This window comes from Monodelphis domestica, chromosome 3 (assembly GCF_027887165.1).
Source record: "Monodelphis domestica isolate mMonDom1 chromosome 3, mMonDom1.pri, whole genome shotgun sequence".
Taxonomy (NCBI): domain Eukaryota; kingdom Metazoa; phylum Chordata; class Mammalia; order Didelphimorphia; family Didelphidae; genus Monodelphis; species Monodelphis domestica.
This window is the reverse complement of record NC_077229.1, coordinates 275,574,098-275,589,803: the sequence shown is the minus strand read 5'-3', so window position 1 is coordinate 275,589,803 and position 15,706 is coordinate 275,574,098. Positions and strand designations below refer to the sequence as shown.

Genomic DNA, 15,706 nt, shown 5'->3' with positions numbered 1-15,706 from the left:
ATGGGAGAGGCTATAGAATTCTTGAACTTAAGAAAGAGACACACAAGGAATTTGGGAAACTGATTATATGATCATAGACAGGACAGAGTAGTAATAAAAGACTTGAACTATTGAACCATATGCTGGAGTTCCTTCTCTTACAAAAGATGAATGGCTAATAAAGGTTTGACTTCCCTCAATAATAATTTAATTTTTTAAGTTAATAAACACTTAAAAAGCATCAGTTCTATGCCCAAAGGGTGCTAAAAGACTGTCTGCCCTTTGATCCAGTCATAGCACTGCTGAGTTTATATCCCAAAGAGATAATAAGGAAAAAGACCTGTACAAGAATATTCATAGCTGTGCTCTTTGTGGGGCAAAATAAAATTGGAAAATGAGGGGATGCCCTTCAATTGGGGAATGGCTGAACAAATTGTGGTATATGTTGGCGATGGAATACTATTGTGCTCAAAGGAATAATAAAGTGGAGGAATTCCATGTGAACTGAAACGACCTCCAGGAATTGATACAGAGTGAAAGGAGCAGAACCAGGAGAATGTTCTACCCAGAGACTGATAACACTGTGGTACAATTGAATGTAATGAACTTCTCCATTAGTGGCAATGCAGTGATCCTGAACAATTTTGGGGGATTTATGAGAAAGAATGCAATCCACATTCAAAGGGAAAAGTGAGGGAGTAGAAACACAAAAGAAAAACAACTGCTTGATTACATGGGTTGAGGGAGATATGATTGGGGATATAGACTCTAAATGAACACCCTAGTGCAAACATCAATAATATGGAAATAGGTTCTGATCAAGAACACATGTAAAACCCAGTGGAATTGTGTGTTGGCTACAGGAAGGGGTGGGGAGGGGGAAGAGAGGGAAAGAATATAATTATTGTAACCAAGGAATAATGTTATAAATTGACTAAATAAAAATTTTAAAACAACAACAACAAAAAGAGCATCAGTTCTGAGCCAGGCCTTAGGCTAAGGACTGGGATAAATAATAGGACAAATGATATAAAGAGGATGCTATGCTCATGGGTAGGACGACTCAATATAATAAAAATGACCATCCTACCCAAACTTATCTATCTATTTAGTGCCACCCATTGAACTTCCAAAAAATTTTTTTACTGAATTAGAAAAAAACCATAACAAAGTTCATTTGGAAGAACAAAGGATCAAGGATATACAGGGAAATAACGGGGAAAAAATACAAAGGAAGGTGGCCTTATAGTCCCAGATCTCAAACTATATTATAAAGCAGTGGCCATCAAAACAATTTGGCATTGGCTAAGAGACAGAAAGGAGGATCAGTGGAATATATTTGGGGTAAGTGACCTCAGCAAGACAGTCTACCATAAGCCCAAAGATCCCAGATATGGGGCAAAAATCCACTCTTTGACAAAAACTGCTGGGAAAACTGGAAGACAGTGTGGGAGAGATTAGGCTTGGATCAACATCTCATACCCTACACAAAGATAAACTCAGAATGGGTGAATGACTTGAACATAAAGAAGGAAACTATAAGTAAACTAGGTGAACACAGAATAGTATACATGTCAGACCTGTGGGAAGGGAAAGACTTTAATACCAAGCAAGACATAGGAAGAATTACAAAATGTAAAATAAACTATCTTGATTAAATCAAATTAAAAAGTTTTTGTACAAACAAAACCAATGTAATCAAAATTAGAAAGGAAGCAACAAACTGGGAAATAATCTTCATAACAAAAACCTCTGACAAATGTCTAATTACTCAAATTTATAAAGAGCTAAATCAATTGTACAAAAAATCAAGCCATTCTCCAATTGATAAATGGGCAAGGGACATGAATAGGCAGTTTTCAGTCAAAGAAACCAAAACTATTAATAAGCACATGAAAAAGTGCTCTACATCTCTGATAATCAGAGAGATGCAAATCAAAACAACTCTGAGGTTTCACCTCACACCTAGCAGATTGGCTAACATAACAGCAAAGGAAAGTAATGAATGCTGGAGGGGATGTGGCAAAGTAGGGACATTAATTCATTGCTGGTGGAGTTGTGAATTGACCCAACCATTCTGGAGGGCAATTTGGAACTATGTCCAAAGGGCGATAAAAGACTGTCTGCCCTTTGATCCAGCCATAGCACTGCTGGGTCTGTACCCCAAAGAGATAATAAGGAAAAAGCCTTGTACAAGAATATTCATAGCTGCACTCTTTGTGGTGGCAAAAAATTGGAAAATGAGGGGATGCCCTTCAATTGGGGAATGGCTGAACAAATTGTGGTATATGTTGGTGATGGAATACTATTGTGCTCAAAGGAATAATAAAGTGGAGGAATTCCATGGAGACTGGAACAACCTCCAGGAAGTGATGCAGAGTGAAAGGATCAGAGCCAGGAGAGCATTGTACACTGTGGTACAATCGAATGTAACGGACTTCTCCATTAGTGGCAATGCAATGTCCCTGAACAATCCACAGGGATCAAGGAGAAAAAAACACTACCCACAAACAGAGGACAAACAGTGGGAGTAAAAACACCGAGGAAAGGCAACAGCTTGACTACAGCGGTGGAGGGGATATGATTGAGGAGAGACTCTAAATGAACACCTTAATGAAAATACCAACAACATGGAAAAGAGTTCAGACCGAGGACACATGTGATACCCAGAGGAATCACACATCGCCATTGGGAATGGGGGGGGGGGAGGAGAAAAAGAAAATGATCTTTGTTTCTAATGAATAATTTTTGAAAATGACCAAATATAATAGTGTTTAAAAGGGGGGAAAATAAGCACTCTCGGTGGTATTGCAGACAGGATGTTGGGGCTACATGTAGCTTTTTTGGGGGATCCAATGAAACAGTATAGTACGATAGATGGAATACTAGACTTGCATTCAGGAAGACCTGCATTTGAATTCTGCCTCTGACTTGGGGTTGGAACTTTAGAAGGGACTTTAGCAACCTCTTCATTTCCCAGCAGAGGAAACAGATATGGAGAAAGTTTAAGTGACTTATACAAGGAGTCTGTAGCAAGATTGGGATTCAAATCTAGGCCTTCTGGGACTACACACTCAGTATGAAGAAAATTTTGGATATAATTGTAGATAAAATATAATTTATAAATAATTGTATTATATAAATATCATGTACATTATATATAATATAAAAATAAAATATAGAAATATAAAGAGGATGCTAACTCCTTCCTAATTTAGCTTTCCAAACAAAAACAACCCAATTATTTGCAGTCAAGTTTATGAAACAACTTCTCTCTCTCTCTGTCTCTGTCTCTGTCTCTGAATCTCTGTGTCTCTCTCTCCTACTCCTTTTAAAAAAATTGTTACATTAAAATATTCCTAGTTAAGAGAAGGCATCTTTTAATAAAAATAAATAAGTGTGTAAATATATATATAATTAGAATAATTTCTATTTATCAGTTATTTTTCAGGAGATATATAAGCAAAGTCATTTTATTTTTAAACCCTTACCTTCTGTTTTGAATCAATACTGTGTGTATTGGATCTAAGGCAGAAGAGTGGTAAGGGCTAAGCAATGGGGGTTAAGTAACTTGCCCTGAGTCACACAGTTAGGAAGTGTCACATAGCTAGGAAGTGTCTTGAGGTCAGATCTGGAACCCAGGATCTCCCATCTCTAGGCCTGGCTCTCAATCCACTGAGACTACTAGCTGCCTCCAAAGTCATTCTTCAAACAATATTTCTTTTGCTGTACATAATCTTTTCTTGGTTCTGCTCATTTCATTCTTTATAATTTCATGTAGGTCTTTCCATGTTTTTCTAAAATTAACCTGTTCATCCTTTCTTATAGCATAGTAGTATTTCACTATAATCATATGTCAAACTTGTTTAGCCATTCCCCAGTTGATAGGCATCCCTTCAATTTCCAGTTCTTTGCTTCTCCTGTTTTTCTTCCTTCCTTCTTTCCTTCCTTCATTATAGGTTAATAATTCCATTTTTCAACAAGAAGTCCTTAATTCTAACCGACAGAGAAAAGCAAATTGCTGAATTAGAAACAATGGAAACTTTAGGCGGAAGCAATCATTCTTTGAACTGATGACAGAGTAAGAGGGAAAGATGAGCATAGCTGAGAAGATTTCAAAACATTCACAGAGAGCACAGTCAGATTCAGTGGCCTGATATTTGATGGGGAAAGATAGCCTAAGAGAAATGGGAAAATTTCAAGGAGAAATTAGGAAGACAAAAATGTTGTCATGAGAGGTAAAATGAAGAATTTTCTAAAAAGATGCTGATGTTGATGGAATTGCTTGTAGGTTCTGAGAGGGAGGAGGGAAGAGGGGAGGGAAAGAAAATGAATCATGTAAATATGGAAAAATATTTTTAAAAATAACAAAACTTAAAATAAAAAATAGAGACATTGATATTGGATTCAAAGGGATATCATGAACCAATTTTGATTTTTAGAAGATATTCATAGGAGACAAAAGTAAGCCAGGTTAAGTAGGAATGCATATAACAGAACAGTGTGAATCTTACAGAGCAAAATGGTCTTAATAAGCAACATTGGTAGTAAGAAGAAGAAAGCAGAAATTGAACAGATGCTCAGGATGGATGGGAAGATAGTTAAGGATGATGTCCAGAATTCAGAATACTCAAACTCTTATCTGTCTTCCTGTACTCTGTGGTGCTCCTGAGCAAACCTTCTGATACATGATGCTTCATGTTCTGTCTCTGTATTTCCCACTGGCCGATCCCTCATTCCTGAAATGCATTCCTTTCCTCCTCACTTCCACCTCTCAGAACCCCTGTTTCTTTCCAAACTCAATCCAGATGATATCCTCTACATCACTCGAAAAAATAAGAACTAACTGTGTGCTGGGCACTATACTAAGTGTGGAGGTACAAAGAGAGTCAACAGTTAATTTGAGAAATAATTGGGTTTTTTTAGTGGGCTTCAAGCTCAACATGAGAAAACAGTGCCTATCTGCCCTTTGCTCCTGTTATACCACATCCAGCATCATGTCTTTAGTTTCAGTATCATATGTTAAGGATATTAACCTCCTGGAGCATCTCCAAAAGAAGTTATGCAGGATGGTGATTGGGCCAAAGGGCATAAACCTAGCAAAACAAGACTGTGATCCTTGTAGCACAGCAGTAGCTTCTATAAGAAAATGTAAAGGATGATAATACATGTATAACCTGATTGAATTGTTTGCGAGGTCCAGAAAGGGGAAGGGAGACAATTTGGATCATATGACTTGAGAAAATGTATGTGGGAATTTATTGTTGCATATAATTGGTAAAATTAAGAAAACATTAAAAAAAAAAGAAAATACAAAGGAATCTAGAAATGTAGTCTTTAATTAGAGAGGCCCTGGAAAGCTGAAATGGGCCTGTCCAAAGGTACAAATGTAGGAATGTACAGAATTACATCAGTTAATAACTAGTCTTTCAGCTTTATCAAGAAATCACAGGGGTCAGCTAGGTGACTTGGTGGATTGAGAGTCAGGCCTGGAGATGGAAGGTCCTAGGCTCAAATCTGACCTCAGATACTCCTATGGAGAGAGAGGGAGGGAGGGAGGGAGGGAGGGAGGGAGGGAGGGAGGGAGAGAGAGAGAGGGAGAGAGAGAGAGAGAGAGAGAGAGAGAGAGAGAGAGAGAGAGAGAGAGAGAGAGAAAGAGAGAGAGAGGGAGGGAGAGAGAGAGAGAGAGAGAGAGAGAGAGAGAGAGAGAGAGAGAGAGAGAGAGAGAGAGAGAGAGAGAGAGAGAGAGAGAGTTGGCTGAAGCAGATTTTAGAAAGCCTTAAATGCCAGGGCAAGGAGTGTGCATTTTATTCTACAGGCAATGAGGCAATGGGTTCCCACTGACTGATGGGTCATTTCTATATCTGTCTGTTTGTTAAAGAAGGTGATATGGTAGAACTGTGCATTAAGATTATCATGGCACTTGTTTGGAAGATAGGAAGAAACTGGAGGTGGAGAGAGATCATTTCTCATGATGATGATAATGATATGATTCACAAAGTTAATTCTCTTCAAACGGAATAGGGTCTTTGAAGTGTAAGTACACTGCTTGAATTCCTCATCCAGTATGATGCATTATTCACCAGAGGACTCCTTGTACCCTATCAGGCATGAGTGGGTGTGAAATTATTTTTCCTGCTTTCATTTGTGCATGATTCATGGATTAAAATCTCTTCTTGGGGCTAAGAAGTAGGAACTATAATCTTGTTCATTATCATTATTATTATTTTTAACAAAGATACATTCAGTGTCTCATTTTTGCTTGTGTATGATTGGAGGACAGGGACATAAGGCAGACAAACACATTCACACAGACATTTCACTTTGTTGATTCAGATGGTGAATGGTAAAGATTCTAGCTTCTTCTATCCCTTCACTTGAGAGATGGAAAAAAGATAATGTCCAGCTGTGGAATTACCTTAACATCCCACCAGACTGGATAAAATGGCAAAAGGACAAAGGGACAAATGATGGAGAGGATGAGGAAAAACGAGCACACTCATGCTGGTGGAGTTGTGAACTGATCCAACCATCTTGGAAAGAAATTAAAAATCTACCCAGAGTGTTATCAAACTGTGTATACCCTTAGACCCAGCAATACTGCTGCCAGGTCTGTTTCCCATGGAAATGAGGGAAACAGGAAAAGAACCCATGTGTTCCAAAATATTGGAACATTTTTTGGAATTTGAAACTGAGGGGATGCCCATCAATTTGGGTTATGGTTAAACAAGTTGTGATATATAATTGTGATGGAATATTGCTGTACCATAAGAAATGATGAACAAATTGCTTTAAAAAAAACCTGGAAAGAACTATATGAGATAATGAACAGTGAAATGAGCAGAACCAGGAGAACATTATACACAGCAACATTATACACAGCAACTAACACTGGAAGAATAAACTGAGGTTACCTCCAGAAAGTGAACAGAAAGATAAAACACGAAAAATTTATTTTTATGAACATTCTTGATGATATTTTATGTGATACAGAGAGGTTGGGAAGGAGGTGGGACATTTGTAGATGGGATCTATTATGTAGATATGAAAAAAATAAGTTAAACATATAGGAGATTTGTGATTTCATTAGTGTAATAATCTTTATACATATAAATGCTTTGTTTTTTTTTAAATTTGTAAACATTTATCATATTAATAATTTAAAAATGGAGGGGGACAGTTAGATGGCTCAGTGGATTGAGAACCAGGCCTAGAGATAGGAGGTCCAGCGTTCAAATCTGTCCTAGACATTTCCTAGCTGTGTGACTCTGGGCAAGTCACTTAACCCCCACTGCCTAACCCTTATCACTCCTTTGCCTTGGAACCAATACTTAGTAATGATTCTAAAATAGAAGGTAAGAATTTAAAAGAAAAATTAAATAAAATTAAATATTTTTAAATTTAAAAATTAAAAAAAAGAAATTACCTTAATGTCTTCTAGGGCTCGATCATTAGCTTGGTTGAGTCCATTGGCCAGCTTTGTCTGGAGAGTTGCTTCTTGCAGAGCTTTACGGAGGTCACTGATTTTGACTTCATATTCATTTAAAGAATCTCGTATGGTTTTCACAAGCTCATGGTTCTCTGCTTGGTGGTTTTTCAGGCTACTCTGAATACGATTCAGCACTGCAGTATGACATTTTGAAAAGATGATATGTGTCATAGAGGGAAGACAAGCTGATGGTGCCTCACAGACCATGTTTTCCATTTTAAAGACTAGAAAATATATCTAACACTGAAAAATTAAATCTAAAAGGATAGCTAAGCAAGAAATATCAGACTGTGATGTCCACATTACATTTTATATATCATAAGTATAGAACTAATAAATTCAGAAATCAAGGCTGTCACATATTCCTTAAGATTAAAATAAAAAACTAAAATAATATTTAAATAGCAATGCTGAGAGTAAACCTACCATTATAAAACTTGAGCCTAGAAAAGCTTTACTGTTCCATGATTTTCTTGGACAATAAATACTATGGCAAGAAGGAGGATGATTTTCCCATAATAGTGAATTGAAATTCATTAAACATTAGAATTATTTATTATATTGTTAATACCTTTTCTGTTTTTTACTAAAGGTAAGAATATAAAAATCAATATTATAGGAGTAGTAACTGACCAACTGAATGATGAGGAAGAGGAAGATGGCCTGATAAGAAGGCAGAAAGGGAAAATGGAAATATTAATAACAACAATAATAAAAGAAGAATTTATATAATGCTTTAAGGTGTTCAAAGCTATTAGCTCATTTGAGCCTCATAACAACCTTGTAAGGTAGATGCTATTATTATCCTGATTTTACAGATGAGGAAACTAAGGCTTAGATAAGTTAAGAGATTCACCCAAGGTTGATAACAGTCAGTAAGTGACAGAAACAGATTGTGAATTCAGCTCTTTCTGCCTTAGTCAAGCACTCTATCCATCATGATACCTAGCTGCCTTAAACAGCTTAAAAGAAGGAGGTGAAAAATGTGGCTTAGAGAGAGTTGCCAATGGCTAACTTTTAACAATGAGAAACTAAGCTGCTAGTAAGTGCTTAACATTTTTTTCTAAATTCTATTTATTTATTTATGGTTATGCTTGAGGCCTTTTATTATAGGGAAATATTGGTAAATATAGGAAAATGGCTCCCTATTTTTTCCAGAATCAAATACAAAACACTCTGATTGAATCTTTATAACTTAACCCCCTCTTACATTTCCAGTTTTATGCTTTACTCCCCAAGCCATACCATGATCCAGTGACAGTGACTTTCCAGCTGTTACAGGAACAAAACTCTTAGCCATCTTAGCCCTGGGTATTTTCTCTGGCCATCCTCCATGCCTGGAACATTTTTCCTCCTTTATTTTGACTACTGACCTCTCTAGCTTCCTTTAAGTTCCAACTAAAATCCCTTCTTTTACTGGAAGCCTTCCCCATCCCCTCATAATTTCTAGTGACTCCCCTCTCTTAATTATTTCCTATTTATCATCTATATAGCTTTTTTGTACATATTTATTTGCATGTTGCCTCCCCCATTAGATTTTAAGCTCTTTGAGGGCAGAGACTGTCTTTTGCTTCTTTTGGCATCCCCAGTGTTCATCAGAGGACCTTGCACATAGCAGACAGTAAATGTTGTTCCATTGAGTGTAAATAGTCTTGGGGGCAGCTAGGTAGCATAGTGATTAGAGCGCCAGGCCTAGAGATGGGAAGTCCTGGGTTCAAATGTGGCCTCAGATACTTCCTAGCTGGGTGATCCTGGGCAAGCCACTTAACCCTGATTGCCTAGTCCTTACTTCTGTCTTAGTATTGATAATAAGACAGAAAGTAAGGATTTTACAGGAAAAAAATTCTTACTCAACTTTTAGAATGCCCCTTTTCATCAGTAATGAATAATCTGAATTATAATAGGAATGATACATTATTGAGAAGTCCAGACATTCTATCCACAAACAGGGACTAAACACCACTCCTTGGCCACTTACTTGTCCAAATCACATGGCATGGGACACAGTGAAGCAAAGAACTTACGGAGCTGTGCCTCTCTTTTTTCAGCTTCTGCCTTTCTCAGTTGTTCTCTGAAGTCTCTACTTCTCATCTCCTTCATCATTCGTTCAGCTTCAGCCAATTTCCTGGATAAGTCACCAGAGGGCAAGGTGTGTCCTTCTCCATCTGTCCCAGAAATCTGTTTCAGGAGAACTGAAAGATTACATATTTCATTAAACTTAAGAAATCTGGGAATTCAGAAAGGAGAACTTTGAGTGGCTTTATCTTAGGGATTTTTTTATGATTAAATTAATAGTGTAGTTAGTCAATCAGCGAGTAAATAAGGGCACTGTGCTACAGAGTGGGGATACGGAGAAAGACAAAAACAGTCCCTGCCATCAAAGAGCTCCTAGCCTAATGGGGGAAGCAACATGAAAACTACCATGTACAAACAAGCTAGCGAATTAGAAATAATCAGTAGAGAGAGGGTATTAGCACTGAAGGAGATTCAGTAATGTTGAATCACAAAATAAAGCCAATTCAAAGTTTTAAATGGTTATGTAAAGCAAAACATGTGGGCAAAGCAAGAAGGCATTGTTACCATGAACATCCCTGATGACGCTCTGTATCCTGGTGTCCAGCTGTTTTGCACTTTGGCTTGTCTGACTAACACTGTTATATAATGTCTGTGCCTTTCTTGAATTTATTTGAACCTGTATAGAAATTCAAACTATTAGAGGCAATTAAGTTGGTTGGTGGTAAACCCTCTAAGCTGTTTTTTATCAATCAGAATGCATTTATTGAGCACTTATAAAGGAGCTTAAATTCTAATAATGAGGATAAGTACAAAAATAGATAAATATAAGGTTACACAGAATAGATGGAGGGTGATTTAAGGGAGGAAGACAGTAGCACCAGGGAGGACAAGAAAGTGGTCTTAGAACTGAGTCATGAAGTGAGCCGGGAAGTCTAAGAATTGGTAGTGAAGAGGAAGAACATTCAAGGCAAGGAGCACAGCAACTGCAAAGGCACTGGGAGATACCTTGAATAGCCTGTTTGGCAGTTTTTTTCTGTGAGTGGAAGGGAGAAGTAGGAAGAGGCTGGATGTTGGAGCACTCCAGATTTAAAACCAACTTCTTATTCTATGAATTGTCTGTATATGTTCCCCTTTCTTTTTTTAAAAAAAAAAACATTTTATTGCATCATATTTGGAACCTTATGTTTGACAACAAAAAGGAAATTACATTTGTAACTGCAAGAATAAGAAGCTGGTCTGTTATTGAAAAAAAATCTCGGGCCCTTTAAAAGTTACAAAGTCTTGGGCTTGCCTGAAACAACTGAGCAAGAAATATATTCTTAGAAATGTAGGGCTTCAAGTATTACAGAGAACTGTGACACTATGGAAAAATTCCAGCGGTACCTAAACTGCAGCACTTTTTATTTTTTTTCTGCATAACATGAATCAGGCCTGCTGAGGTTTTTAACCATTAGTCTCTTGATCAGTCATAGAATGGTAGTAAGGAGTTCTGCTCTTTACCTTCAAACCATGGTGGGTTCTCTCTTTTCACTTTGGGGTGAAAAAATTCATACTTCCTTTTTAATTAGTTGGTGCCACATCACAGTGCATTTGGTTCTTGCATTACAGTTTTATTAAGTTTGGCCAAAATAATGCTGAAAGGCTTGCCCCAAAACAGCAACATTATTTTTTTTTCAAGTTTCTTTTTTAAATTAAAAGTGAGAGTTACCTTTTCTTGCAGAGTCTCAAAGTCCTGATTCAGACTGTTCAGGTCTTTCTCCAGGGCATCTATTTTGGATACGCGACTTGAAATGGCAGACTGGTAGCTGAGCAAATGATTCTGAGAATAAAGCAAAGTTAAACTTACTGTATAATAGGAAGTCAAAGACCAATCATCCTGTTGCTATTGTAGATTCACTTAAGACCACCAGAATTGACTTTGTAGAACTGGTATAATTCTTATTCTTTGAAAAAATTTAAGCAAGAGATAGAGAATATTACAAAGTACAAAATGAATAATTGTGATTACATTAAATTAAAAAGGGTTTGTACAAACAAAACCAATGCAACCAAAATTATAAGGGAAGCAACAAACTAGGAAAAAAACTTTATAACAAAAACCTCTGACAAAGGTCTAATTATTCAAATTTATAAGGAGCTAAATCAATTATAAAAAACAAAACAAAAAAAAAAACAAGTCATTCCCCAATTGATAAATGGGCAAGGGACATGAATACGCAATGTTCAGATAAAGAAATCAAAAATATCAATAAACACATGAAAAAGTGCTCTAAATCTCTTATAATTAGAGAAATGCAAATGAAAACAACTCTGAGGTACCACCGCACACCTAGCAGATTGGCTAATATGACACCAAAGGGAAATAATAAATGTTAGAGGGGATGTGGCAGAATTCGGACATTAATGCATTGGTGGTGGAGTTGTGAATTGATCCAACCATTCTGGAAACCAATTTGGAACTATGCCCAAAGGGCTTTAAAAGACTGTCCTTTGATCCAGCCTTAGCACACTACTGGGTTTATACCCCAAAGAGATCATAAGGAAAAAGACTTGTACCAAAATATTTATAGCCATGCTCTTTGTGGTGGCAAAAAAATTGGAAAATGAGGGGATGCCCTTCAATTAGGGAATGGCTGAACAAATTGTGGTATCTGATAGGGATAGAATACAAATGTGCTAAAAGGAATAATGAACTGGAGGAATTCCATGTGAACTGGAAAGACCTCTAGGAATTGATGCAGAGTGAAAGGAGCAGAACCAGAACAAAGTACACACAGATAGATACACTGCGGTACAATCAATCACTGTGGTACTTCTCTACTAGCAGTAATGCAATGATCCAGGATAATTCTGAGGGACTTATGAGAAAGAGCACTATCCATATTCAGAGACAGAAATGTGAGAGTAGAAACACAGAAGGAAAACAACTGCTTGAACACATGGTTCAATTGGAATATGATTGGGGATATAGATTCTAAAGGATCATCCTAATGCAAATATTAATAATATGAAAATAAGTGTTGATCAATGACACATGTAAAACCCAGGGGAATTGCTCATTGGCTATAGGAGGGGGGTGGAGGGTAATCATGGAAAATTTTTCTAAATTATTTAAATAAATAAATAAACTTAATATTAAAAATAAAAGGAAAAGTTAAAAAAGAAAAAAAGCCCGGTATGATACTTACAAAACATTTAGATATCAAAGTCATGTTCTTAATGTCAACTTTAACCTGGTTCTCAAATAAGTTGGGGAGGTGGGAGAGAGCCATGGATCTATTGAGATGTTCAAAGAGACAGCTAAACAATGAAGTGAAAATTCCCAGATCCCAAGGACATTACTGAAATTCTTTTATCTTTCATATACTATTAAGAAAGTAGATAATGCCTCCCTTATTATTGATACTATTAGAATCACAAAATGTCAGCATGAGAATGGGCCTTAAAGATGATCTAGTCCAGGGATGTTCTGGTATATGATTAATAACTGGCTCTTTGGGGAAAAGAATATATGTGCATGACACACTTTTAAGTTTATTCTGCATTATTAACCTCTTCTCCATCACTATCTTAAGTATAGGCAATCAAGAAAACAATAAATCAAGACCTGACTCAGAGCAATTATCAATTTCTAGGTGTAACTATTTATACAAAAAATTGAATAATTGGCTCTTGTAAGATAGTTTGATATGGTCCAACACAGTTCTGATCTAACCAAAAATTTTATTTTTCAGATTGGAAAAATGAGGCCTTGAGAAATTAAGCAATTTGCCCATAAGACACATAGTTTATAAGACAGATCAGTAAAGAACTCCTGACTTCTCCTGCAGCACACTGAGAGTCTTCTGACTCTCTCCATAGCAGCACACTGCCTTATGTCACTATGGTACCAATTCATGCACTTGGAGGTCATTTCACAGCGTATATAGAAGGGTGTTTTTTCTGTTTAAGCTGACAAAAAAATACTAAAAATGATAGTAGCCCTCATTAAAATGAGCTAATGTAACCTTCCTGAAGTTAAGGTTTACTTTTTTCCCAAATGAAAGAGCTATACCATATTTTCTATTCTTTTCTTTTTCCCTTTCAGGAAAATGGAAAAGAAGAGATTTCTAAATAATAAAATAATAATTCAAGTGATGTGATACAGTGTGTGGTCATCTTTCTAAAGATGTGGATCCAAAACACACTCCACAACTCAGTAGATAGCCTTTACATGTTACTGTAGAAAAAAAATGAGTTAATATTAGCTATAATAGCTAATATATAACAAATATCACTAAAAGCTTTTTTAAAGGGCTTTATATAGGTTTGATTCTCTGCAACAACCCCATAAGGAATGTGGGCTTATTATTCTCATTTTAAAGTTGAAAAAACTGAAGCAGACAGACATTAGTTGTCTTGCCCAAAGGCATATAGCTGGAAACGATCTGAGGCAGAATTTGAACTCAAGTTCTCCTGATTCCAAGGCTAACTCTCTACCTGCACCTGATGACCAAAATTCAGGTGATGAGCCTCTCTAAAGTTATCTGGGTTGGTCCTCCAATGACAGGATAGTCCTTAGTATCAAGCAACTCAGAGCCATTCCAGCTTGTACAGATCTGCCTGTTGGCACAGATTTGAAGAACCCAGGACCACTTACATGCCATTGAGATGCCTTGATTTATTTCTATAAGGCCTCCTAATATCCCTTTTACCTCTTTTTCTGTGAAAAAATCAAGGTAAACTACATAGAGCCCTAAATGATTGAGGATGTCAGAAAGATGTTCTTCTCCTACAGAACCTCCCTATAAAGCATCTTATCTGTAAGAGCTAGATGTCCTGGGCATAAAATTCCACCTCAGGAGGATCAAGATTTGTTGAGAACCATGGCTCTTTGGAAAGAACAAAAATTATACAGATGCTTCATTGAAACAAACTGAATTAGCAGTTATTCAAAAGCCCTTTTTGACACAGAATAAGTATTCTGATACAACCAAGTATTTTATGTCCAGCTTGGGTGCTATACAGGTAATTTACATCATTATATATATATATATATATAGATAGATAGATAGATAGATATAGATATAGATAGATAGATAGATAGATAGATAGATAGATATAGATATATAGATAGATAGATATAGATATATACCCAAAATGGCAGGCTTCCTGGGAGTTTCAAAATATCAGTCTTGCAAAAAGGATTTCCTATGTTCAATAGTCTGCCTGATTGGACAATTATTGCCATTTTTGTGGATGTGTAAATAGGTTCAGAGATGTTAGATGACTTACTTGGGACCATGCAAGCAAAACTGTGGTACTCTTGAATTTAGGAATTCTTGATGAAGAAAAGACTCTTTTAATGAAGACTCATTAATTCAAAGCCTTGTTTTCTCTTGTGTGGTACTGAAATAACTTTTCACTTTAAGAATATTTTGCATAGAAGACAACTTCCCCTGGTAATTAAAATCCTTTAAGCACCAAGACTAATTCTGTATCTCTCTCAGTGATCTGCATAAAGTCAATGCTTGATAAATGTTGGCTTGCTACCACTGAATGAAGGAATGAATGAAGGAATGAATGAATGAATGAATGAATGAAAGACTAGTGTAGTTGAAATTCAAAATGGCGAGCTGTGTATCTACTAGCACTTTCTACAAATAAAACTGCCTTTGGGGGACCCTATCTAAAGTCAGTTTCTTTCGAATCTCCCCTTATTTAAGCATTTACCCTCAGGTCTTTGGTCTGGGTCTCCAAGTGCTTCATTTGCTCCAGAGTGGCAGCATTTGCACTGGTACTTTGAAGCTGGGATTTGATTAGTCGAAGCTCATCATTCATTGCTCCCAGGTCCTTCAGAAGAGTAGTCACACAGCTATCACAGTCTATGCAAAGACCATAAGCAAAAGAAAATAATGATGCTGGGTGAGGTCAGGGTACCAAGAACCTCAAGAATAGAAAGGGCATGCATAGTTGGTTTGGCCCATTTCATGCTTTTTCTGTCCAAGGTAAGGCCACATGCCTGGATTCCTTTGTAAGGAACATGGTTTCCTAATTAAGGAAGATGACAAGAGAGTGGGAATTTCAAATAAGAAAAGTTGCTCTCCCACTTTCTGATTATTTTGAATGAAGGGGCTCCTATTAGCAGTATTCTTCTAGCAAAATTCTTATCACAAAGCTAATATATATCAAATGAATAAAGTGGTACTGGAAAACATGGGATTATAGAGCAACAGAACCACA

At 36.7% G+C, this 15,706-nt stretch overlaps 1 protein-coding gene and 1 long non-coding RNA gene across 3 annotated transcripts in view; one reads left to right on the top strand and one right to left on the bottom strand.

Annotated features, from left to right (window-relative positions):
* The window catches only part of LAMA3 (laminin subunit alpha 3), a 360,924-nt gene that overhangs the window by 46,759 nt on the left and 298,459 nt on the right, over positions 1-15,706 (bottom strand). For both annotated transcript variants that reach the window (XM_007487607.3, XM_007487609.2), the window contains 5 exons: positions 15,197-15,348; positions 11,193-11,303; positions 10,049-10,160; positions 9,493-9,660; positions 7,406-7,602 (listed from right to left, as the gene is read on the bottom strand). In XM_007487607.3, coding sequence (XP_007487669.1) covers positions 7,406-7,602; positions 9,493-9,660; positions 10,049-10,160; positions 11,193-11,303; positions 15,197-15,348 — 740 coding nt within the window. The remainder of the gene's footprint in view (positions 1-7,405; positions 7,603-9,492; positions 9,661-10,048; positions 10,161-11,192; positions 11,304-15,196; positions 15,349-15,706) is intronic.
* LOC103106794 (uncharacterized) overlaps positions 1-15,706 on the top strand; it is a 130,099-nt gene that overhangs the window by 64,946 nt on the left and 49,447 nt on the right. The gene's annotated exons all lie outside the window — the stretch shown is intronic.